The following is a 26,948-nucleotide window of genomic DNA, read 5'->3' as shown; positions in this document are numbered from 1 at the left end:
GATAGAATGGCTGGATAACTCGTATGCTTGCTTCCGCGTTCGGTTGTACCCGGGCAGCCGTGATACAAATACCAGTACAAATACTCTAGATGCAACCACACTGCCATTTGCTAGCAAGGATTGGGTAACGTAGACATTTAACTCTGTTGGTTTACGTTCCTGATGATGACATACCGAGCCAATGAGGCGTGACACAGCAATAAATAGAACTCCATTCACCATCTCTCGCAAATATTGGTCAATTTATTAAAATTACTTAGTATCCGTTCACATTCACGAATACTCTTAAAAATACGTTGTAATTCAAAGGTTTCGTCTTTGTTTGGTGGATGTTGTTGGTGTTGCAGTACGCATGCGCATTTGGCATTTGTGCGTTTCATCTTGTTGTTATTGCCATTCTTAGATAGCAAAGTTAGCGGGCGAGCAGGCTCCCTCCGTGTTCGGTTCAGTTGGTCGGTAAACGCTCCAATTGTTGTCCGTTAGTGAAGGGTCATGACTGTAGCTGGAGCACGTCGTCTGGTTTGGGTTCCCAGTGGCTGCTACAGCGTGGTGTAGCGTCAGTCAGGTCCAGCCGCGGAGATGTTCTGGCAGGGGGGCGAGGTCCAGGGCGACCCTGGCTCCCAGGAGGAGTGGTCCCTACTCATCTGGACCACACTGGCCATCGTTGTTCCGGTGATTATCACCCTGTGGTGCAGCGTCCAGCGATCCAAGCGGCAAACCTACATGAAGGATTTCTTCCGAAAGAGTAAACACGGGTGGCACTATACGGATCTGTTTAGTAAGCCGACATATTGCTGCGTGTGCTTCCAGCACATTCTGCAAGGGGCGTTCTGTGACTGCTGTGGGGTTTGTGCCGATGAGCAATGCCTGCGCAAAGCCGACCGGAGCCTCCAGTGCAAGGAGATCATGGCCGCCGCCGGGCCTGGTGGAACCACGGAGCACCGCTGGGTCCGCGGAAACGTCCCCCTGGCCAGCTACTGCACCGAGTGCAAGCAGCAGTGTGGGACTCAGCCCAAATTATGCGACTACAGGTACGTCCGCCTCCGCTTGGACCCACAGCTGCTCAGTGTACTGCCAATACACCACAATGTCAGAATAGGTTTTTTAAAATCAAGCTTTTAATGAATTGTGCTGAGATTAAAAAAAAAAAATCTGATCACAAGTTTGTTTACAAAGCTTCCAGAACTGAAAACGTGGATCATTTTGAATGAATTTATTTTAGGTGTCCATATAATGGTGTCGAATTAGCATTCTGGGTTCTCTTCACTCTAGTCATGTAAATTCGGAATCGAAAGTCAACAGACCACAGTTCTCCTCACACCCCTGAGGGGCATGCATTTCCATGTTTTGTTTTTTTTCTACAGTGGGGTTATATGGATCATATAATGTATACACCAACCAGCACTCACCCGTGATGCTGAACTGCTTCATAAGGATTTTCTATCTTTTCGCTTCTTACACAAAGTGCACGTTAAACATTTGAGTGTGCTCTGCAACAGCATGCTGTACAAGGTCCCCCTGGTGCCCACCGGCTCTGATTTTCTATAAGCGTTTGTCTCTCCACTTCACTCCAGCATGAATCTGATCAAACAGTGGTGTTTTTACTGACAACCTCATGAGCTATTTAAATGAGGGGTGTGCCTATGAATCGATGTATGAGTGGCTATGAGAACATGAAGACATCGTCATGACCTCATTTTTTACGTTGTTGTTTATATTTTTGCAGCAGGAGTAATATTATTACTCCTTTAACTCCCATCTTTCAATGGAGATATTACAAACAACAAAAGCATCGCTCAATCAGACTCGACAGTGAATTGAGGTTGATTATTATTGTTATTATGGAATCTTTAGATCTCCATCATTCAGGAGTTGGCCTGCATGATGCCTGAAACTGTCAGTTGGCCCATCTGCACGTGTTTTAGTGCGTCTGTTTTTCATTTGCTTTAATGGACGGCTGCTGCACTGAATCAGTGTAACACTGACTATACTAATCTCCTTTTCATGCCTCTGCTGACCTCCGCCCACGCTTTCGGATTAATGCTACATGGGTGACCTGGTACACCGTCTTTCATGCTGAAAACTCTGTCTGTTTTTGTTTCCTTCAGGTGTGTCTGGTGTCAGAACACGGTGCATGATGACTGCATGGACAGGCTGGCTGGGTCTGGACACTGTGACCTAGGCGAGTTCCGGAGCCTCATCATTCCACCTCACTACCTTGACTCTGTCAACAGGCTGTGCAGACGGCACCCTGACGAGTATAGCAAGGTGTGTAGCTGAAATACAGCCTCCTGCAGAGTACATTCATCTCCCATGAATATGTCATACTTTTCTTTTCTGGTGGGAACATTATGACTAATCTGATTAGTTGTCCTGCTTTATCTGGGTGGGAGTTGCGCGTGCGTGTTTTTTCCATGGTCAGTGAATTAGAATGAGTTCATCCTTTTTAGAATTTACTAAGATATTTGAAGCCTCTGGGCTGTTTTAGGAATTTTTCATTGTTGTATTGTATTTTTCGGCTCCTGTAGTTGGCAGCAACCTGTGGCAGCAGCTGGACCCCAGTGTTGGTGTTGGCCAACACAAGAAGTGGCAACAACATGGGGGAGTGTTTGCTGGGAGAGTTCCGTTCCCTTCTCAATCCTGTGCAGGTGGGCAACGAGCTAAAGTCTGACTTCCTTGCGGCTGAGAGTATAATTGAGCTGCTCTCTGTTGTAGGTGTTTGACCTGTCTAAGGTGGTGCCCTCCAAGGCCCTTCAGCTCTGCACCCTGTTGCCTCCTGGCAGTGTGCGGGTGCTTGTGTGTGGCGGTGACGGAACAGTCGGATGGGTGCTGGATGCCATCGACACCATGAAACTGAAGGTGCATAAGGTTTCAATATATACATTGAGGGTTTGACCAACTCACAGTGGGCCATCAAAGTTTGTTCAGTCATGTCATTGGAAGGTTTTTAAGATGTTATAAACGGGACGATGTACTCAGGGATGCTTCTGGGGAAAAAATATGCCGACTCACTTTTTTCCAGCCCATGACGTCACTGCATCTTGAATGTGTCAGGGCTACGAACACAGTTAAAAGGAAGAAAAGCTTAATAAATGTATCTTTTGCGGTGCTTAATTGTCTACCAAGAGGGATTTTTGTGGGATGCCAAATTATTGCCCGTATTAAAAGCTGCACATGACAGACAGTCACGGTTGGCGACCTGACCATGCCTGCTTGACAGAAATCGTCCTTTGCTAATATAAATGCTTTGTGTGTGGTAGAAAGTGGCATTGATTATTTTATTTTATTGTATCTTTAAATCTGATTCCAACAGTCAAATATTGCCTTTTCAGTCTTATCTGTTACAGTGGAAAATGTCACATTGATGTTGAACAACTACAGTACATGGAATGGAGAATGTCACTTAGAAAAAGGGACAGACACACTTCAAGCACATTTTTTAGTCGTACCGTCACAATGACAATGTGGGGCAATTGCCACTTGATTGTCCTCCTTACTTCCTCCCTATTTTGGCTGTTCTTGACCACACAGACCACTGTCTATTCCTGGGGAGATTGTTGAAGGGTCTGAGAGACTTGTGTGCCCCAGAACGGCTATTTTATATGTAATATATATTTGTATATGGTCATACTTTCTTTTTGGTAAAATGACAATTGGGCCTTGGTGTTCACGTTTGAAATCATTCTCTGGTTACAAGTTACCAAGGTTACCAAGATAAAACCAAGATAAAAATTAAATATCATATTGTCTGTGTAGCAACAAGAGCTGCCTGCAGATTTTGATTCTATTGTACATAAGATGGATTTCTCCCAGGGAACAGTGTTGCTGCGGCTTTAAGCTTTTCCTCCTCTAAACGCTCTGTCTGTCTTTTTCTAGGGCCTGGACCAGTTCATTCCCAAAGTGACCATCCTCCCACTGGGCACCGGAAATGATCTTTCTAATACTCTGGGTTGGGGGGCAGGATATGCTGGAGAGATCCCTGTGGAGCAGGTACTCCACAACATCCTGGATGCAGAGGTGGTGAAGATGGACAGGTACATAGAAGCAGATCTCTCTGCTTCACTGGAAATTTTCTTTCGACTCATTAAATAGTTTCACATGGGAATTCCGTGAAATCTTCAATGAAAAAAATGTATATCAATGAAAAAAATGTATATCAATGCCGATGATGGTGCTCTGTACGGTGAAACTTTTTTCAACATGTTTTTTTAATCCACACAAAATTCTCTTATTAAACTGTTTAATGCTATGCTCTCACATGCTCTCACGTGCAGCCTTGCATGTGACTCTCTGCAACTTTCCCAACTGGCGTCAACAAGAAATCTATATCACACTTCCAGCTCACAACAGAAGTTAAAATGCATTGGCATGTGATGTCCTTTATCTTGCTGCTTCATGAGAGTGAGTGTGCTTCTTTTGCCCTTCTCTTCATTTTCAGGTGGAAAGTGCAGGTGGCATCAAAAGGCCTTTACTTTCGCAAACCCAAGGTAAGGTCTGATATTGATGCTTCTTCATTTTCATGAACACATCTTCTGATTAGGAAGAGAGAATGATTATATGCAGCACACAAAGATAGTTGGGGAGCTTTGGAAGACCAGGCCATATCAATAGAAAATCATGATGTGAACTGTTTGCATCAACTTTATCTTAGACCAATGAGCTTGACTTCACTGCTGATCTGCTCAGGTTCTGTCCATGAACAACTACTTTTCCGTGGGTCCGGACGCACTGATGGCGCTCAAGTTCCACACTCACAGGGAGAAAACGCCATCGTTCTTCTCCAGTCGAATCATCAATAAAGTGAGTTTCCTGTTGATTTGAATATGAAAATGAATGTGCAAATGTTTGATGTTTTGAATATGAAGTAAAGGTTCCTCATGATGTTGTCCTGTGCCTGCAGACTGTCTACTTCCTGTACGGCACCAAAGACTGTTTAGTGCAGGAGTGTAAAGATCTCGACAAGAGGATTGAGGTGAGGTTGCAGCTCATCGTCCGTTGGAAACTGTTAATATCACCCTTTCCGGCCACAATCAATATTATTTATTATTGTTCACATCTTGTGGAACATGTAACCTCATACCTTGTTTCTGGGGGGAAGGTGAGCTCAAGCACGTTTCCATGGATCCACATAGCACCGTTGGCACATTTTGCTGACCACTGCTCGGTATCGCTCCACTGAGGTTGTAGACACTGTATTAACACCATCATTCAATGATCAATGGTCATACTGGGGTATAGACCTGCAGTGAAGTTATAGGTTATTTAGTCCACCAACATATTTGTTTACTTCTGAGCAGACGTCTCTGATGTCGCTGGTTCCCAATCATAATTTTGGCCACATTATTGCACATAATGGTTTGATGTTACAGGATAAAGTCAAGACAAACAAATTCTTCCCCTCTGAAAACACACTGATGCTCCAAATCGTCCATATATATGTGTGTGTGTGTGTAAGTGGCTGTGTGTTTATTTGTGCCATATGATGGACCAGGTCCAGTCCTTGGCATCCCCAGGGAGTCTCTGTGTCATAATGAATAAATGAAACTGTAGTAAACTGGCAGTTGCAAACTGCTTTGAGAAATGTTGAACAATGATGACATTCTATATGGCTTCTCCATTCTTCTGAATAAATACAGGTATTTAGCACTTAATGACTGAATAAGCTCTTTGTGACACTACAGCTGGAGCTGGATGGAGAGAGGGTGGCACTGCCATGTCTGGAGGGAATCATCGTCTGTAACATTGGCTACTGGGGAGGAGGCTGCAGACTGTGGGAGGGGATGGGAGATGAGCCTTGTCCCCCAACAAGGTAAGACCTTGTCATCTTGTAGTGATACTACAACATTAGAGCCATTTCAGTAAGAAAACAGTAGGACTCTAGCATATACAGTACAAAGACACAAGACTCATGCAACAACTCCTTAAAGAAAACTAGTAAAGGTCTGGTGTCCATACATGATGGAGAGTAAAGTTTCCAAATGATTATTGATAAAAGCATTGTGAGCAATTATTGTCCAATAACAAGGTCATCCTTCTAAGCAAGAACAACTTTCCTTACAAGACAAAGTTTAGTTATTACACTGTTGTCACCACCACCTTTCGCACTGTAGGGCCCTTTTTAGTTCTGAGCACTATTTGACACACACAACATACAATGCAGAAGAACATTGCATTGTGGATAATGTGGATAATATAACAAAGAGCAGCTTGACAGAATGATTCCAGAACAATAGAGAACTCTCTGACCATGTGAATGTGTACCAAGTACGGCACCAATGACAAGATGTCAGTTTTGTTTAGCCCTTCCTGCAAATGCAGTGCAGTGTTAATCTTCTGTTCATAGGAGAGTTTGAAACAAATGAGTATAATCCATTTGAGCTGTTATGATCGAAGTTCTGATCATTTGTCTTTGCAGGTTAGACGACGGCCTTCTGGAGGTGGTGGGTGTATACGGCTCCTTTCACTGCGCTCAGATCCAAGTCAAGCTGGCCAACCCAGTGCGACTGGGCCAGGCACACACTGTCAGGGTGAGAGGCGGAGAAACACATACGCTGTTTTGCTTCCTGTTTGTCTCAGTTGAGTGGGTGTGGAAGGAAGACAAAGAGGCTTGAGTATTCATGTTTTGTTCTAAATAAGTATTTAAAAAAAAATAATTTTCTTGCTAATTACTGGAGAAAAAAATGCATCTGTTAAACTGTAGTTTTAAAAATGAAACAATGAATGTTCCTTTATCATTTCTACTCGGAGCCCACAGTATTTCAGACTCCTGTTGTCTCGTACCGATCAAACAGTGCCGATGAATCTCTTCCCTCCAGCTGGTTCTGAAGAGCTCCAAGATGCCCATGCAGGTGGACGGGGAGCCGTGGGCTCAGGGTCCGTGCACCATCACCATCACCCACAAGACCCAGGCCCTCATGCTGTACCACAGTGCGGAGCAGACGGACGATGACGATGAGTGCAGTGCCTCAGAGACTGAGAGCCCAACCCCTCATGACTCTCCCAGGCCCCTGGGGCCCACATCAGTTCGTGCTTGAGCTAAAGTTCTCATTCTGCTGCCATTACATTGGTCCTGCTGACATTAGGTGACCTTTTAACTCTTTCTTTGCAAGCTCTGCCTCACAATGTGTGAACCAGTAACCAGCAATCTATTGACCCGTCCACCTGACTGTCTGAATTATCTGACACTTGCAACACATTCAGCTCTTTGATTTACCAATTCAAACTCGCCCAATCTTACAATTGAGATTGAATTTGCTGAGGCTGTACTGTTTTTGTTGTTTATACGACGTATTGCTGTGCACATGTTGTGACCTACTTTATTATTATTATTATTATTATTATTATTATGTTAAAGTTCCATAATTTATGGATAGGAAGCTGTTTGTTAGACGCAGCTCTAGGACTGAGTCCAGCCTCAAGTCTCACATATATTGTTGAGTTCTGTATCAAATGGGGAGAAAGACCCTGGAGACGCACAGAAGAGGTCAGCTTGTCGAATGTGTGTACAGCTGGTTCTTTTCATCTGCTGTGTTGTAAAGTGGAAACTCAGGCCCGAACCATCAGAGGAAGTAATGTTTACATGCAACTAGCTCTTGTGCCATACTTGTACACTGTATTCACATGGTCCTCTGCAGGTTTTCATGATTCAGGTTGACAGAAGCCATGACATCAGTCGGAGAAGCGCACGTCCAGTGGAGAGACTATACTCTCAAGTTATGTTTATATTCTGCAACTAGCACAATCAGTATCGCTGTTCAGTCCTTGCTGTGACGACACTGGAGTTCAGCTTTATGAGTCCTTATTCCTGGTGTCTTGTTTCTTTACTGTTGTATGGTGTAAAACTGCTACTGTCTGTGTAGAAGCCAAATACTCTTCTCTGTCTTGTTTAAGATTGTCTTTTGATATTAAAAGGATTAGTGTTTGAGCTTGTTGCTATATTTAGTTATCCTCATCTGACACCAGGCTGTAGTGTTGAGGTGAGTTGGTAAATTCAGCTTGAGTTAGTCGTGACTGCAGCAGTCTCTATCTGCAAGTGATGTTTTATTTTGCTCTGAAATTGAAACTGTGTAACCATTAGTGCTTGTTGAGGTCACTTGTAAAGCATCAGCTGACTAAGTGCACTTTATCGCGGGTCCGGGGGGGTCAAACCTTTGGCAGGATTATAACCCCAGGTCTGATAATGTTTAGGTCACTCCTTATGTTTGAGTCCCCTGCTGTGCAGTGGTCAGTATCTGTCACAAGTGGCTCGAGGATAAGCTCAAATAAAGAGCATCGCACTGATGAAGATGGTTCAGTTGGTCCCTCCTTCTTCTGAAACACTGTGTGTCTGTTGGAAGAAGCAAATACGTGAACCTGCTCCCCCCAAACAAAACATCCTGACATGCCGAGGTTAGTGAATCCACATGTTACTGACAATCCCGAGTTGATTTAGTGGCTCGCCTTCAGTCACTTTGCTTCTCTCTCTGATGAAACAGCATCTTGTTGTTACCAAATGGTTGTCTGGAGATGTTGTTTGCTGTGTCCTTCCTTGTCTCATTCTTCGTCCCCACAGACACTTCTGTTAGTGGGGTGGAGTGATGCTTTCGCAAACATGCTTATAGAATGATTACTCAACTGCTGTGTTGTTCTGTGATGTTTGATTTGTTTCTCTCTTTGACCATATTGTGCTGCTGTGTTTACACCTTTAAGTATTTATTTTCCTTTTTAAAACGTTATATCACCGCTGGTTTTATCAAGTTTCACTCTGGAGTTCTACTGAATAGTTTGATGCCATGGTATTGGTTTCAGTATATCATGATATCATCTGCTATTTGTGTTCCAAAATATATACCTTAAGATATCAGGTGACAAAGGACCATTCCCTTGGTTGTAACTGAACAGAATGAACTGATATCTGGTCGCTCTGACAGACCAGACACTGAGTGGCTTTATGTTAAACACTGAGGTTGTGATGTCATTCAGAGTTACACTTTGTTTGATGATGGTTCGCCAGCGTGGCTTTGACTTGATGAAACTTAACAGGATGAAAATTACTGTTAATTCTAGGAGTTTTTAGAAGTTTGTTAAAATCATTTTCGGCAGATCAAATCAGGGGTTGCCACAAAAGATTGTTGAAATAAAATCTTAATTTATTCTATCATGAAATGCCATGTGTTGGAAATGTCTGTAAGCATATGCTTTACTGAGGCAACAATTGTTATGAAACAGGTCTTTGAGCTGGATTATTTCTCAAATCTGCGTTGCTGTTGAATTGAGATTCTGACTGTCCTGAATGTAAGGAATCCATATATTGAGGTTTAAGACATTCCCATAAATATTTTGTCATAAAATGTCCATCTCTGTGTTTTATTGACTCCGGAGTCTTTTGCCCTCTTGCGTGGACTGTAGCATTCTCTGCTGCCTCTTATGGCTTACTGCTGTGCTGTCCTTGTCATTTGTCAGTGTTGTTCAGTACATTCCACGAGATCCAAATCTTAATCAACTAAGCACATTGCCATAACCCTTTCCCCAGCCTCACCCCCTAAACCTAACTATTCAAAACAAATGGCTAACCTTAACAAGGACTCTGAACCAACTTCATACGCCATAGTAATGATGCAGTTATTTAATCCTCAAAACCCTATAAGGAGCAGCTGAAATGTCCTCACAAGAGCAGCGTCTTGTCAAAGATTGGTCCATACAAGAATATGAATACAGGTAGACACATGCAAACGCGCGTTTTATTTTTTTATTTCACTTCATGACTCATGAATACATCCATGTCAACAACAGGAGCTCAGTCCAACAAGGGCTTCTTCTTCTTTTTCTTTCGGCTTCTCCCTTTTCGGGGTCGCCACAGCGGATCATCCTCCTCCATCTCACCCTGTCCTCTGCTTCCTCTTCTCTCAAACCTACAAACCTCATGTCCTCCTTCACCACGTCCATATCTCCTCTTTGGCCTTCCTCTGCACCTTCTGCCTGGCAGTCCCAACCTCAACATCTTCCTACCAATGTACTGGCTCTCTCTCCTCTGTACATGTCAGTCCAACAAAGGCACCAAATTTTAAACAGACCATACACATTTATTGAAGTCTGTCAGGAATTATTTGATACAACAATGCAGTTTATGCAAAATGTCATAAGCCAAGCTTGGACAGCAATCTTTAAAGGGCACAACACTGACCAGCTTTGACTTGATCTAGTTTTTTTTTTTTTTTTTGTGCACATGAAATCGGGTTTGGATTTTATCTTAACAGAAAATGGTTCAAAAATAGTTGCACCATTCCAATAAATTCTTGATTTACAGTATGACCACAACCCAAGCACCCAAAATGAATAAAAACCCACAGCACTTCATCCACACATCAGACAAGCAACCAAGGGGCAGTTGGTTGGTGCTGACACTTTGGGTTGCATCTTGGGTGGCTAAATGAAGATAGATGTATCGAAGAATCAACTGTACTTCCATCACTGAACCTTATTAACTATTGACTTCAAAACTTATTAGTAACTTCATGAAATTATAGTCCATATAATATTACCATAATTCGAAAATGATCATATTCCCACATTCCCTGGCATCATTTATGATGATCATGAAACAAGGCTATTATTCACCATCTTCCACCAATCAGTTGAAATACCAAAAGGCACAGAAGTGTACAGGTATGTCGCAGATTAGTAAGAGCTATGTACAAAGAAGAACAAATTTAAAAAAAAAACACAACAAAGTGTCCTTCTCAGTTCAGAGCCTGACATGCATCTCAAACAAAAGCATCAAAGGCATGTGACTGAACTGAAGCAGCTTCTGTATGGAGCCACCATCAGCCAGAAGTCCCCCACATCAGACCCAGGGCCGCTCTTCTCTGTGGGGTGTTTGACCACGAGGGTGCTCACGGCCCACACCAGCCATCAGGGATTTAATCGTGCAGATTAAATGTAACCCAGGAGTCTTGTAAAAGCATGGCAGCCTCCTCAGTTACCTGAACAATACACATGATACAGTGTATTGAAGCGAGAGTACAGCAGCTGTGGGAGGTGGCTTCCTACAGCATGCCAGTGGGACACTACAAAAAGAACTGCAGGAAATCAGTTACTCCAGGATTTTGCTGCCTTTAGTTGGAAACCATAATGTCTGCCAAAAATATGAAATATGGAAGACTTATGTTCATCACGCTAATTTAGTTCTGTACACTGAGGAATGAAAACATCTAATTTGAAGCCTTGAAGTCAGTCAAATTACTATGAATTCATTTTCAATTTCTCTCATATGTCTGACGGTGACATCTAGATTAGAACGCCACTTTATCATTCACTTTACTGAAGCTTTTTATTTATAAATTGTTTTGGTGTCTTGTTTTTTAATGTCATTTTGAATTCCCAGAGTGTCACTGTCATTGGATGTGTAATTTTAGAACAAAAAAGTTGGTTCTTATGTTTGAATTTGTCCACAAGGTCTTCATTCCAATGCGATGTCAGAAGTGTCACCTCATAAAACAGACCTGGAGTTAACTGAAAGGCAGATCCTGGAGGTTCTGAGTAAATCCTGCAGTGGTGCCGCACACGAAGACCAGTCGTATCTGACTGTAGACCTCTTCAGACGTGTGTGAGGGCAGAAGTGGCTGTCAAGACATCGTCTTCAACTGGCAGACAAAGCCAGTTAAAACAGCCTGACGATGTGCCTTGTCCGCCACGAACAACTGCAAGTCAGAGACTATAGTTGGCCGTGATTCTGAACCAAGCTGTCTGCTGTTTGCAGTTTGCTCACATTAGAAACCTCCACTGAAGCGAGGAGTTTCAAATGAGTTTGTCTCCATGAACATGGAACACCAGTAGAGCTGCACCATTGTTTTGAAAGATACTGACTTGATTTATTCCTCGATCTTACTTTTAGTGGGGAGCTATGGCAAACAATTGTGCAGCCCTACATAGAGAGTACACCGCAGAGTCCTCTAGCATGGTGTGGTGCAGTGACGCATGCCATTATCTACGGCACACAAATGCCCCGCCACAGCAAACTCTGCATGTTTCCTCTAGAACATCTTTTTTATTATTAGTATTATTTTACCGGTATCACTGCGGTCTCACTGGTCTTATCATGGTGACAATATTTTTTTAGGTTATCTAGCAATTAAAAGTGTTTTCTGATCACCAATGTGTGCTTCTCAGGACCACTTATGAAAACCCATTGAAAAAAGTCTGACACCAGCAAAGCACAATACAAAGAGAGACGCATTGTGTCCACATTGTTGTGGAGATGGAATGTGTCCATGTAATGTGGTTAGGAGGCTGATCAGGAATTCTTTACCAATGAGAGGCTGTGGTTGACCATGTCACCATTGGAGGCGCCCGGCACATCAAGGTCTTACTGTCTTACTCAGTAAGTTGATGCGCTTGTGACCTTTGATATCAAAGGGGGATTGGGAGCCAGAAAACACATTTAAATCGCGTTCAAGACTAAATGGGATTCTTAAGAGCCAAATCAAATATGAAAGGGGCATAAATGGAGGAGTCGCTCAGTGCAGCTTGCACAGTGAGACGGACAAGCCACTGGAGAAAATCCAGATGGCAGGATACACTGTTTCAGTGAAGGGAAACACGAAGCAGTGGAAGGGATACGCTCTGTCTGCCACGGTGTAAAAAGTAGCAGTGCCCTCCTCGCAGTCCACCAACACCCCCACACGTTTGGGGTTTGGATTGGACAGCACCGTCTCGATGCTGTTGTGCCAGGCAGACAGCTTCACGTTGAACCACTCCACGCACCAAGACTGGCTGTTGCGGCCCAGTCGGCTGCTGGGGCCTTTGCGGTTGATGCTACCATACGCCAAGCCGATCCCAATGAAGTTGTTGTTGCTCAGACGGACTTCCCAGTAGTGGCGCCCTCTAGAAAAACCCTTGGAAGTGAGCACCTGGGAGCAAACGGCAAAGCGCTCTGGACACTCAGGGAGGTGAACAGGCTCCTCTGACACAGAAGCTTTCGTGAGGTCTTCGCTCAGGATGATGCGTTTGTTGGCTGTTTTGGGATCGAAAGTGAGCACAGTGCCATCTGCAGGAGAGGAGTATAAACTTAAATGGCGCTGTTCTCTGACTCCTGACTGAATGTCGACCACCACTTACACTTCAGGAGGTCAGAGCGCTTCACAAAAACCATCATGTCCGGAGATTCTGGTGTGAAAGAAGAAGTGAGTAGTCACATTTTCACTTCCATGTTTAACACAAATCTGCCTGTACCTTTCAGCTCGGTGGTTTCAAGTCTGGGAGGTTGGCCCAACCCTTTTCTCTCTCCTCCGAAGTCCAACAGGTTTTCCATCGAGCGCTGGAGGCTTTTGTTGCCCATCCCACCGGATGAGCTCTGAGAGCCCTTTTTGGTGGGCTCTGTGTGAAACAGCAGAGTAGAAAAAAAATTAATCCCTGGCTTCACAAGCCGTCTGGGTTTGGGTTCCTGCTACATTTATTAACCTGCCCTTTTTCATGCCATGTTGCCAAAAACTTCCTCAAGACTGATGATACCTACGGCAATGGTGAGCTGGGGGATCCATGCAAAACTCATTTATATATATATATATATATATATATATATATATATATATATATATATATATATATATATATATATATATAAAGCAATTTAATTAATTTTGCAGGGGTGCCCAGACTTTTGCAGCCGGTGAGCTACTTGTAAATGACCAAGTCACAATGACCTACTAACTATGAAAATGCAGGTTGCTGTTGCATGAAATGAAAATAAGGACATGCATCATGCTGCTAACAAAACTAGACTCATCACAAAAGACCTAGGAAATTACAGGCGTTTTGTTGACGTTCAACTCCCTGCTGAGACCGGAGCTTCCCCTGCACCTGAGCCGGTCTGTGGAGGCGGAGCTACGGGGACTCTGGTGTTATCTGGTGTTATTATTTGAGCGCATTTGAGCACAGTAATGTGAATAAATGCCTGTCATTTCTTTGGTCCGATGTGACAACACAATCCTGGTGACCATGTTGCCTGTAAATGACCTAGTTTCCTGATTTACCATTCAGATTGTTTGAGCGGGCTGCAGGGCATCATGGGAACTGGGTCTATTGTTGAGAGTGATGGCACCTCATACTCTTCTTCAACTGACATATCCCCCATATGAACTGTTTCTTACTTTGGGGCTTCTTTTTGGCGTCCGTCCCTTGAGGTGAAGGTGGAAATTGGGAGAATGGGCCATATAAAGGGGAAGGCAGAGATGTGGCTCCCTCCCTCTCTGAATTAAAAATTAACAGATGAAAATTGAGTTAAAGCAGAAATGCATTGATTTAATGTTGGACATACCAGGTTTCTTGGATGCAGTGAACCCAGAAGCAGTTTCTACGAGGCGGGGAAAAACGAATCAGGTCAAAACCTATTTAAAAAACTGGACAATGTAGAATTCAAGTACCTTTTTTCAAAAGCAACATCCTGTCGCCCAGTGGCACTCGGAGGATCCCACTGAGAAATTCCTTCAGGTGCACCGCAAACCCCTGGGCAGCCATCACTTTCTTGGAATCCAGGCTCAGTCGAGGAGCATAGGGGTCGAAGGATGCGGCTTGCGGCAGGTCACAGTTGGTCTTGGACATGAATAACAACATTTATTTTGAAATGTAAAAAAGCTGGTGGACAACTGAACCTCGGGAATGTACTATTAAAAGAAAGAATTAAAGTAGAAATAGCAAATGAATCCATTATTTCTGATCATTGGTCACTAAATATGTCATCTATTTTTCTGGCCATGTTTTGGGACATATGGCGAGCTGACTCTGTTGGCAGAGTAGCTTAAAACTCTGAGCTTGTTTCACAGTCACACTCAAATTTTGGTTTCCAAAAATAGCCCTAGAACTGACATGAAATGTTTTGGTTTGAAGGATCATAGCCAGTAGTCGAGTTGTAAAACAATTTCAGGGGATGGTCAATTCATTTCACCATTAAGAAAGGTGAAGGGCCTACGCTCCTCACACAGGGTTTGGATCATTTGTTTTTGTTCTGGGCGGGCCATCCCACAGCAGCCCCTCTCGACTGCTGGTCATACAGTAGGTGTTTGTTTAAGGTCCAAAAGTCATCGTTCCTGGTGTTAGATACGTTTGGTACTTTGTAAGTGCCTTTTCAGATCAAAAATAAAGAGGAATTAAAAGGATGCTGATTTGAATGAGGTTATTAAAACTGTGGGCACCACACTTCATTTCTCTACTGTCAATTCTGAATGACTTTTCTTTGTCCTTCCTGCTTCCCTTGCACCTTTCACCTGAACCAGCTACTGTAACCTTCCTCATCCTCATCCCTTCTTCTGTCTTCAGTGTTGAGTCCAGGCCTGCAACTCTGACAAACATAATGTTGCTGTTTGGTGACAACTATAATCCCATGAGTAAAATACAAAGATGAAGTGGTTGGATTTTAAAGGAGCTACACACCTGTCCCTCGTGACATGTATAGTGTGCATGTTGAGCACTCACACCTGACTCATCACACTCAGCTGCTCACCTGAAGAAATGCAATGGTCTGCGACTGATGCAACAGATCAGCGATGTCCTCCTTAGCTTTGCCCATGGACTTGATGTTCTCATGGAACCTCTTGGTGAGTGTCTGGAGTCTGCCCTGAGCTGTCTCCAGCTCTTGGTCCAAAGCCTTCATGGCTTCATGCTCTTCCTGAGCCAACATCTCCTGAATGTGACGATACTCCGTGGCCAACGCATGTTTTTGGGCCATGGCAGAATTCTGGTAAGGACCAGAAACGGACATGAGGACTCTTTTAAGCACATGGCAAGAGGAGCACAGAAGTACAAATTAAAGTAAAAGTATAAATGGACCTAATAAGGGGGAAACAAATCACTGATAAATATAGACCAACATCACAAAAGAGTTAATAAAGATTTATCTAACCATAGTTATTCAAAGTTAGGATGTTTGAAACAGTTTGAAACATTATAAAGGTATGTTTAAATGTTCTTTATGAATTCAACATGGAATATCATAAGACTTTATGGCCGGTGTGTTAATGTCTGAGGTTGATCTGGAAAATGTGTGTTTTTTTCCTTAATAATTACATAGTGGTAATGAAATCAAAAAACGCATCGACAATATTCAATGGCATTTCCAAGAAGTCAAAAAGAAACAGATTCCATTGTGGTGGTGTTCTGGATTGGATCCACAAAAGATTAGAAGATTCTACGTTCCTGACATGATTATGGTGGCCCCGAAGGGCAAACGACAAACACAAAAGGAAAGTATGACTACAAACAAAACAGCACATTTACAAAATCAGAATCGCAATTACAAAAACAAAATCGCAATTTCAAAAACAAAATCGCAACCACCAAAACAAAAATACATTTACAAAGATGGAATGGCAATAACATTGACGCAAACCGTAGGAAGGGGGGAACCTTCCATAAAACCTGTTACTGATTGGACAAATTGCACAGCAACAGTTGCAATTCTGCTTTTGTAAATGTGCTTTTTGGTTTGTGGTCGTACTTTTCTTTTGTGTTGTCTTTTGCCCTTTGGGGCCACCGTACATTATGGTTCTGGAACCATTCTATTCCACATTCTCAGAACCTCAATGCATTCTATCGAACCGGCCCATTCTATCGAACCGGCACAAGTTATAAAGTGTGACTGAAGGGGAAGTAAACAACACATGACAAGCCACATCAATATCTTGCAAGAGTTTGTTGCTCAACTGAAAGTGTTTGTTTCAAGCAGAAACTTCTGATTGACCATGAGATACAGACGGTGACAACGTGAAAGGTCTCTCTTGGTGGTGCACAAGGACCTTCGGTGTGTGTGTGTGTGTGTGTGTGTGTGTGTGTGTGTGTGTGTGTGTGTGTGTGTGTTGGGCGGCAGGGGGAGTAATCTATTCTTGTTGGGACCAATGTGGTGAGAGCTAGATTGAGAGAGAGAGAGTTTGTGTTTGCTCTGCCACCTGCTGTCCTCTCAAGCTCACAGCAGTCAATGAGATTTCAAAGAAAAATCAAGAAAAATGCAGGGTAAAGGAGATAAAACATGTGTAACTGGGCAGCTTGGTTGATGACAGCACAGCTCTGGAGTGCTTAGTATTTCATTGACAGCAACATTTTACAGACACCAAAATCCTCTTGCTGTGAGTTTATCAAGCACATCATGCCACATAAAGTCTTGGTTACCTTGAGGGTGGTCTGCATGTCCTTCATCTGATCAATGACTGCATGATTTTTCATGATCTTCTCGTCCAGTAACTGACATTTTTTCTGCAGGCCAGCCTGAACAGAGGAAAAACACATACATACATCAGTTAACCACACCATAGTCCTGTTCAGGGTTGTGGGGAGTGCTGGAGCCCATCCCAGCAGACATCAGGCGAGAGGCGGGAAGACTCCCTGGACAGGTCGCCAGTCCATCGCAGGGCGCGGAAAAACAGTCACATAGAAATGGCTTAAGCTACCGTAACACTTGTATTTTATAGCTCCAAGTTTTTGTCACATGCTGTCATTTAAATCTAGTTTGTTTCTCATTCATTTAACTTGCTAAACCAGTTATAAGCTTCTACTGCTGTGTGTGCTCTGATGACGTCAGCCCATGAGTCAGACCTTATAAGATCCAATGATCAAGGGTCACAGCGACCTATACACTGTCAAGACACATTTAAACAGAGCTACACCCCAGAAGTTACGACAAATGCTGCATGTTTTTATGGAAGTGAGTCAACACACGCACCTCGTGGGCTCCCTTGTGCTGCTCCAGTGAGGTGAAGTTGCACATGCTGTGCACCTGCTGCAGGCAGACGCTGCAGATGGGACTACAATGCTGGGGGCAGTAAAAGTCCATCATCTTGTAGTGGTCCTTGCAGATGCGCTCCAACAGATCCTGTATTGGCTCACTCAGCTGGTGGACCTTAAACACCGGGTTCTCCCGGTGAGGCCGAAGGTGGACCTCGCAGTAAGAGGCCATGCAGGTGAGACAGGTGTGGGACGCCGGCGCCTCCAGGCAAGAATCACAAAGAATGACTTTCTTCTGCTCTCTCTCTGAGGCCATAACCTGAGTCTTCAACTCAGGCGGCTCAGGGCTCTCAGGAGAGCGAGCTTTGAAGGACTCAACGACATTGCTGAGTGTCGTGTTCTTCTTCAGATCCGGCTTGGTTGCGAAGACTGTCCTACACTGTGGGCAGCAGTAGGAGTCCTTCCAGGTGGCCAGGAGGCAACTTTGGCAGAAATTGTGACCACATGGGATTGTAACCGGGTAGTCAAAGGCACACAGACAGATACTGCACGTCAGGTCATCTTTCAAGTTCATGAGAGACGGAGAGCCCGACATTTTCAGCCTGAAAATCAAAAATATTCATCAGATCGGAGACAAGAGCGCTGCCAGTTAAAGTTGAAATCGTTTGATATATATATATATATATATATATATATATATATATATATATATAGAGAGAGAGAGAGAGAGAGAGAGAGAGAGAGAGAAGGCTGCTCCATTTTTGACGAAGCGAAAGTAAAAGTTGTCTGCGCACTGAGAACGAATATTAGATATATGTGCGCTCAAATGTTGGAGTATAACAAATACACTTTTAAAGCAACAATTGACTAGCACTGCAAAACATATCGCCAAGATCTATAGGTATTAAAACACCTAATCGAATGCCAACATTTTCCTTTGGTTTCACGCGGCCTTGAATTACAGTAGGTAAGTCACCTAATGTAATCTAAATGAACAAAAGAGCTACCTACCTTTTCTTTACAGATCAACGCTCACCGTACGACAGTTCGATTTCAGGACTGCACCGCCGCAGCGAACCCGTCCAGCACTGAGCGAAGAGAGCAAACACCCAGAGGCAGCTTCCTGGTTCGACCCACCAGCCCACTAAAAAAAAGTATGCGTGTCTATTTGTGCCGTTACGGCAGCGACTGCGTAAGCTCCAGTAAAGTGTAGTTGTGTGTTACGGAGATGATCAATAGACGTTATGTGTTGTGAGAATGTGTCTTGAACGTTTTTTTTAAATACACTTTACATACTGTCATAATATGGATATTATCAAGAATATATTTTAGAAAAACTGCAAGAGGTTAGTGAAATCTTTCACTGGATTCCTGTTCAGGATGCTCTTGGCTACTATCCCTGTGAGACTGAAGAGTTTTTACTGTAGAATTATGAAATACATTGACTTTATGTACTATAATAACATGGATATTATAAAAAAATTATATAAAAAAAAACTACAACAGGTTAGTGAAATCTTTCACTGGATTCCTGTTCAGGGTGCTCTACTCTACTATCCCTGTGAGTTTGGAGTGTTTTTACTGTAGAATTATGAAATAAATTGACTTTATTGACTTATGTATATCTATCTATATATCTATATATCTATTATATATATATATATATATATATATATATATATATATATATATATATATATATATATATATATATATATATATATATATATATATATATATATATATATATATATATATATAATCACATTAAGATAGATTATTTAGTAACCATGGGTGGCATTTATTAATTTTCTTTTCTTGTTTAACTGTGCATCAGTCAGAACACCATCCAATTATAAACATTACCTTTTCATTACACACAGCCAGCACATGTCCAAATTATTTGATTTCCAATGGCATTTTGGGGGATTTTTGCACATGTTGAATGGTGTCACTCACTTGTATGGTACTTGGTTCTTTGTCCATGGCCTTTTTCATCTTCATTCCAAAATGAACTTCCTTTTTGGAAAAGGAATTAAAGAGCTGAGCCCTCAGGCAGTTCTCGTTGAACTCACAGTGTTCAGGTTGCTGACCCTTACAAATACATAATATCCATGTTGTTACAGTACATAAAGTCAATTTATTTCATAATTCTACGGTAAAAACACTCCAAACTCACAGGGATAGTAGAGTAGACCACCCTGAACAGGAATCCAGTGAAAGATTTCACTAACCTCTTGTAGTTTTTTGTAATTTTTTTTTTTAAATATCGATATTATCATAGTACATAAAGTCAATTTATTTCATAATTCTACAGTAAAAACACTCCAAACTCACAGGGATAGTAGAGTAGAGCATCCTGAACAGGAATCCAGTGAAAGATTTCACTAACCTCTTGTAGTTTAAAAAAAAAAAAAATTTAATATTGATATTATCATAGGACATAAAGTCAATTTATTTCATAATTCTACGGTAAAAACACTCCAAAATCACAGGGATAGTAGCCAAGAGCATCCTGAACAGGAATTCAGTGAAAGATTTTACTAACCTCCTTTAGTTTTTCTAAATATATATATTATTTTATAATATCCATGTTGTTACAGTACATAAAGTCTATTTATTTTATAATACTACCGTAAAAACACTCCAAACTCAAGTCAATTTATATATATATATATATATATATATATATATATATATATATATATATATATATATATATATATATATATATATATATATAAAGTCAATTTATTTCATAATTCTACCGTAAAAACACTCCAAACTCACAGGGATAGTAGAGTACAGTATCCTGAACAGGAATCCAGTGAAAGATTTCACTAACCTCTTGTGGTTTTTCGAATATGTATTCTTAATAATATCCATATTATGACAGTATGTAAGGTGTATTAAAAAAAAAAAAAAACGTTGAAGACACATTCTTATGTAACCCAAACTTCTACGCCGGTCTGCTGCCTCAACGACGCTGCACCCGCCGGTACTCTGCGTTGTGTTTCTTGGGGTCTGATGTGCAGGGTGGAGCGAAAAGAGGACGAGTGGCTACGGTTCAGAAGCTCTGGATGGACTTTTTACTCTTTCAACATACAGAACACGACTCCAATTAGTATATAAAAAAAAACAATGTTCAAGTTTAAACGCATGGACAAACAATTTACAATCTGTTTTCACGAAAACCAAAGAATGGAACAATTAACAACAGTGAATGATATGACACAGACTACACCACAGACGAACTGGGGTTACCGGACACAACTCAAACAACAACTACTGAGAGAACATTCAGACATCTTACCTTTTCAACATACAAAACACGACTGGCGGGTTATTCCCCAAGTGCTGCCCCCATGTTGGGGAACTATGACATGACCCCTTCTTTAATTGTTGACTTCCGAGCAGTAATGTGTCATGCAAAATATTGGAACATGTGTAAACAATAAAAAACGGCAACATGCGTCTAAACTACTCCGAACCCCGTGTTGCAGCATTTCTGCCACAACTCCAAACCTCTTTGAATCTTCATTCGGTCAGCGACCTCCACAATTTGCCGCTCACAGATCAACCTCTTTGGAGCATGACGATTTCGGTTTGGATGTCTTCTCATGGGTGTGACATCATGGGAGGGTCTTGCTGTCACACACTCTTCTTCGGCCGATCCTCCTGTTTCCGTCGAATCTGTATCCTCCTTTTCATCGTCATCATCCATCAGTGGCTCATTAACCTCTTGTCTCACATCACTTCTTACTCCGTTGTCAAGTCTTGCCTTTGTGACTTCTTCTGCCAGGTTTACCTCCTCGGTCTCCAGGTGAGTGCCATCCTCCACTGGTAGGAACATGCAGTGTGTAAGCAGGTTACCATGGACCACTCTCTCTGACTCCTGGCCCTCCTTTCTCACAACATACACTGGAACACCAGGCTGTTTCTTCACAACACTATAGGGGACAGGACTCCCACTTGTCGCCGGGTTTTTGTCGGCCCTCCACATGGCACACTTTTACCAGGACACAATCACCCGGAATGAACTCATGACTCTCAGCTTTCAAGTCATAGTATTTCTTCTGCTGCTCCTTTGCAATCCTTGACATCCAATTGGCCACTGCATAGGCTTGTGACAGCGAGTCATGTAGAGTCTGGACACACTCATGGTACTCACAAGGTTCATCTTTGCTCGCAAGACTAAACACCAGATCGAGAGGAAGTCTGGGATGTCTGCCAAAGAAGGAAATATGGTGTGAACCCAGTCGAGTCATGCTTGCTACAGTTGCAAGCATGTGTCACTGCCTGAACATGTTCATGCCACCGTGTCTTCGAGTGAGGCTCCAGAGTTCCCAGCATGTTCATCAGAGTTCTGTTGAACCTCTCGGTAGTGCCATTACCTTGAGGGTGATAAGGGGTTGTGCAAGTCTTTCTTATGCCAGTATATTTACATAACTCCTTCAACACTGCGCTTTCAAAATTTCTCCCTTGGTCTGCATGCAATTTAGCAGGAAAGCCAAACTGGCAAAAGAAGTTTTTCCACAAGACCCTGGCCACTGTTTGGGCCTTTTGGTCTTTGATTGGGTACGCTTGTGCGAAGCGAGAAAAATGGTCAGTCACCACCAGCACATTTTCTATACTGCCTTTGGATTTTTCCAGGGTTAGAAAGTCCACACAAATCAGCTCCATCGGTGCACCGCTGTGGATGCTGACCAGGGGGGCCCTGTGACCTGCCGTGGGAGTCTTCCTCAAACAACATCTCTCACATTGCTCGCACCACATTTTTTCATCATGGAACATCTTGGGCCAGTAGAACCTCTCTCTTATTGTCTGCAGTGTTCGTTCGAATCCCAAATGTCCACAATCATTGTGGAGTGCAGTTTTGACAAACGTTCTCAGACTCTCAGGTAGCACCAGTTGACATGTAGGTCCTCTTTGGCAGGGAGAGAGTCAGTGCCGACTCCACAGTGTCTCTCATCCAGACCCACTTTCTGGCTAGTTTCAGCCTCTAATGGAACTTGTGCAGGTGACTCCCTTCCCTCTGTACCCACATCATAGACGGTGTGCGGGCAGCACCTCAGGACCTAGGTGACCTCTCGCGGTGACATGCGTGACAAAGCATCTGCATTTGTGTTGCTCCGCCCCCTCCTGTACTGGATGTTAAAATCAAAGGCTGCAAGCTGGGACACCCATCTTTGACCAGTGACATCCAACTTTGAGGATGTTATCACATATTTGAGAGGATGATTATCAGTTTGGACTGTGAATTTGCGGCCATAGAGATGGTCGTAAAATTTCTCAGTTACAGCCCATTTTAAAGCCAGGAACTCCAACTTATGTGCAGCATATCTGGTCTCTGCCGGACTCAACCCTCTGCTTGCATAGGCCACAACTCTTTCTTTCCCATCTTGTGCTTGTGCCAGCACTGGCCCCAGGCCCTCACCTGAGGCGTCAGTTTGCAGGACAAAAGGTAAACTGTAGTTGGGGTAGCAGAGCACAGGAGCAGTCACCAACTTTTGTTTTAGAGTAAGAAAAGCTAAATCACACTCATCTGTCCAAATAAATGGTGGGTCTGGGCCAGCACTTCTCTTTCATCCTCTCTTTTTCTAGGATCACCTGTGGTGAGGCGGTATAATGGAGCAGCTATGGCAGAGAAATCCTGCACATAACGGCGGTAGTGGCCGACAAAACCCAGAAACTGCAGCAGTTCTCTCTTGCTGGTCTTCACTTTGTGTGGGGGGACTTGCCTTGTATCCATGGTTGCCCCAGTAACCATGGATCCTAGTGGTTTAAATGCTGAGGTGGCAGGGATGTCGCCCCACCGTCGGCAGGCGTCAATGACTGTGTAGGCACTAGCGGAGGAGCCTGCATGTGATCAGTATTTAACAGAACTGACCTACACACTCTTGCTATATGCCCAACCCGACCACATCTGTAACACACTACCTCTCTGCTCCAAAGTGCTTGACCACGGGCCTGTGATGGCGTGGGAGAGGGCAGGGCATCCGAGAGCTGTATCTCTGGAATCCAATTGGAACAGCTTTTACATCTGCTCTTCCTGATTCAAGGCCAGCTTCTTCACACTCTCCATTAACTCCGTTAACTCTGTGGACGTCTCAGTTCCCTTTATGTCAGCCAGATGTCCAGCCACATGAACTTGAGAGAACATCTTTTTCGGACTGTGTCTGAACTGAAACGTTTTAGTCTCTCGGCTCAGGGTTCTCAGCTCTTCCTGCAGCTCTTTCAAAGTCAACAATCTGGGCTTCATGGGTGAGATTTGCATATACACTTCCTCGTCTGCCAGTCCTCGTAGAAACTGCATGGTCAGCTTGTTGTCTCTGTCAGGAAAAGGATGGCCACCTCTTTGATCCTCTTCAACAGCACGCAGTGTAGCCTCAAGACTTATTGCATATGAACATGCCGACTACTATACTGAGTTCGTAGATATCAGCCAGTGGATCCAGGGAGCTTTGTGCCTCGCTGTATTCAGCCCTCAACTCCTCAAAGGCTCTGGCTGGATTCTGCTCATGCAACGGAAGGTTCAAAACCAACTTCCTGGCCTCCCCGCTCAGGTGTCGCATTACACTTGGGAAGCGCAAATGTGAGGGAAGTTCTATAGCATCCAGAAGATACTGCATATCTCTGATAATCCTACCGCCAGTGTTACCACTGAACATTTGCACATTTTTCACCTGATGGGTCTGCAGGAAACTGCCGTATGCAATTTGGGGATTTGCCACCCTGGAGGGCTGTGGTGCCATCGTCTCTATGTGTCCTGGATAAAAGACTTGGACTGTATTTGCCATCCTGGCACCAGGGACTGACTGTGTGCAGTAGGGTCCAGAGTGTGTTGGATACGCTGGAGTGGAGAATGGCTGAGCTTGATCAGGCCTGGGACCAGGATGGTTGTAATCCAGTGATGCTAGATGAGTTGCGTCCTGATGACTGTAATGTCTTGAGAGGTCTGGAGGTGGTGGAGTTGACTGCCAAGGAGCCAGATGAGGAGTGTTCTGAGGCGTTCAGTGGAATTTAGGAATTGTGGGGGGGGGCGGATAATAAGGCCTGAGCCGCGCCACTGGCTCTGGACAGGCACTTTGGGTGTTGCTGTTTTCCCTCATCCCCTCCGTTTCTTCTGGGAAAAGTTGACCAGGGATGTCCACTACATATGAGTGTTCTGTTTCCCAATTAATGTTATGTGCTATAATATATGACAACTGTGGTACCAACAATTCAAGCAAATGTCACACAGCAGTATCTTCTTCTGAAACACTAACACTTTCTAACCCTTCATCAGTATAACAGCACCATTTGCTGTTACGTAGTCAAAGGTTAGCACATCTCACTACTCCTCAATGTCGACAACAGATTGAGAAGAGAAAAGTCTTAAAAGTTTGTCTCACGACATCCACCAGCAAGGGGTCATGGCACAAAAGATGTAACCCAAACTTCTACGCCGGTCTGCTGCCTCGTCGACGCTGCACCCGCCGGTACTCTGCGTTGTGTTTCTTGGGGTCTGATGTGCAGGGTGGAGCGAAAAGAGGACGAGTGGCTACGGTTCAGAAGCTCTGGATGGACTTTTTACTCTTTCAACATACAGAACACGACTCCAATTAGTATATAAAAAAAACAATGTCCAAGTTTAAACGCATGGACAAACAATTTACAATCTGTTTTCACAAAACCAAAGAACGAAACCATTAACAACAGTGAATGATATGACACAGATTACACCACAGACGAACTGGACAAGAGTTACCGGACACAACTCAAACAACAACTACTCAGAGAACATTCAGACATCTTACCTTTTCAACATACAGAACACGACATGACCTACACCTACACTTACAATACATAACGTCTATTTATCATCTCCATAACACACAACTAGACTTTACTGGATCTCACGGAGTCGGTGAACAGAGCAACAGGGGGAATGGACCCAGCATGTCAACTCCCACACTCTCAAATGGTGCTCCTACCCGGTACTGCTGCAAAGGGGCACGTGACTGCTTGGTAGGACCCTTCTTGGCTGTGCATGCGTCGCAGCGGTGAACAAACAACTCTACGTCGTGCCGGCAACCTGGCCAATAAAACCGCCTTCTCAACCGGTGCAGGGTTTTGGCCACCCCAAAATGTCCCGACCCTGTCGCACCATGAACCAACTTAAGCACCTGACTTCTCAGGGTGCGAGGAATCAGGAGCTGAAGGATCTTCTGTTGACCCCCTGGAGATGTCCAGCGACAGTAAATGAGCCCACCCTGATCTATGATGCTGGCCCACTGGGAGTCTAATGCCTTGGTCTCTTGGTCAAGTGCTGCTACCTCTGACCACTCTGGTCGTCGACCAGCCTCCAGCCATGATTGAACCCTGGAGAGGACAAGATCTTACTGTTGCTCCCCTCTGAGTCGCTGGAGATCGATTGTCTCGCAGTCATCGTCGCTGGATGTCTCTGTAGCCTGCAATGCAGCCACCCTGAGATCCTGTGAGTGACAATTCTCCAAACGCTGACAAAACCTGCACTTCTTCCCTTCCCGCCGGGACAGGGCATCTGCATTGTTGTGGAGTCTTCCCGCCCGATGTGTAATGTCAAAATCATAGTCTTGAAGGATCTCCATCCAACGCGCAGGCTGCCCCTCAGGTTCTTTAAAATTCTTCAGCCAGGTGAGTGAAGCGCGGTCAGTCCGCAGGATGAACCTCTGACCTTACAAATATGCAAATGCAAATGCCGCAGACCCAGGACAACGGCCAGCAGCTCTCGTCGTGTGACGCAATAATTTCTTTCTGGCTTGCTGAGGGCGCGGCTGAAGTATGCGATGGCGTGTTCACCATGATCTCCCTACTGTGACAGAACGGCCCCTACACCTATGTTGCTGGCATCAGAAGGCCAGCACTGGAGCTTCTGTCAAAGCAGATCTCAGCTGGGTGAATGATGAAGCACAGGCGTCACTCCACTTAAAGTCTTGGCCTTTCTGCGTCAGCTGATGCAGGGGACTGGCAATGGTGGCGAAGTCCTTGATGAACCTGCGGTAATACGATGCTAGTCCCAAGAAACTTCGAAGCTCCACGGTGTTGGTACGGATGGCTTGAAGGACGTCCTGCAAGTTTTGGAGTGCCCCTTGGAAATCAGGAGCATGAGCCAAAAGATCGTCGAGGTACACTACACAGCGGTTGCGAGGGATATTGACCAGAACTTTCTCCATGAGGTTGCAGGGGCATTGCATAGCCAGAGTTAACTCCACCTGCCAATAACCGCTGCGAAGGTC

At 43.8% G+C, this 26,948-nt stretch overlaps 2 protein-coding genes across 2 annotated transcripts; one reads left to right on the top strand and one right to left on the bottom strand.

Moving 5' to 3' along the window:
* Positions 1-6: 6 nt before the first annotated feature.
* LOC128753888 (diacylglycerol kinase epsilon-like) lies at positions 7-9,303 on the top strand. Its single transcript, XM_053856055.1, has 11 exons — positions 7-1,031; positions 2,109-2,268; positions 2,529-2,648; positions 2,716-2,859; positions 3,877-4,034; positions 4,439-4,487; positions 4,687-4,800; positions 4,901-4,972; positions 5,682-5,809; positions 6,416-6,527; positions 6,816-9,303. The coding sequence occupies exons 1-11, from the start codon at positions 580-582 to the stop codon at positions 7,032-7,034; spliced, it is 1,728 nt and encodes a 575-aa protein (XP_053712030.1). The 5' UTR covers positions 7-579; the 3' UTR covers positions 7,035-9,303.
* Positions 9,304-9,719: 416 nt separating this feature from the next.
* LOC128754914 (E3 ubiquitin/ISG15 ligase TRIM25-like) lies at positions 9,720-18,826 on the bottom strand. Its single transcript, XM_053857905.1, has 10 exons — positions 18,700-18,826; positions 17,687-18,290; positions 17,137-17,232; positions 15,476-15,709; positions 14,400-14,568; positions 14,294-14,329; positions 14,127-14,225; positions 13,210-13,353; positions 13,096-13,143; positions 9,720-13,024 (listed from the first exon to the last, which is right to left on the bottom strand). Exons 2-10 carry the CDS (start codon positions 18,281-18,283, stop codon positions 12,495-12,497), a joined length of 1,953 nt encoding a protein of 650 aa, XP_053713880.1. The 5' UTR covers positions 18,284-18,290; positions 18,700-18,826; the 3' UTR covers positions 9,720-12,494.
* Positions 18,827-26,948: the final 8,122 nt, after the last annotated feature.

The sequence above is a fragment of the Synchiropus splendidus genome, chromosome 2 (genome assembly GCF_027744825.2).
Source record: "Synchiropus splendidus isolate RoL2022-P1 chromosome 2, RoL_Sspl_1.0, whole genome shotgun sequence".
Taxonomy (NCBI): Eukaryota; Metazoa; Chordata; class Actinopteri; order Syngnathiformes; family Callionymidae; genus Synchiropus; species Synchiropus splendidus.
This window is presented reverse-complemented; position numbering and strand designations above follow the sequence as displayed.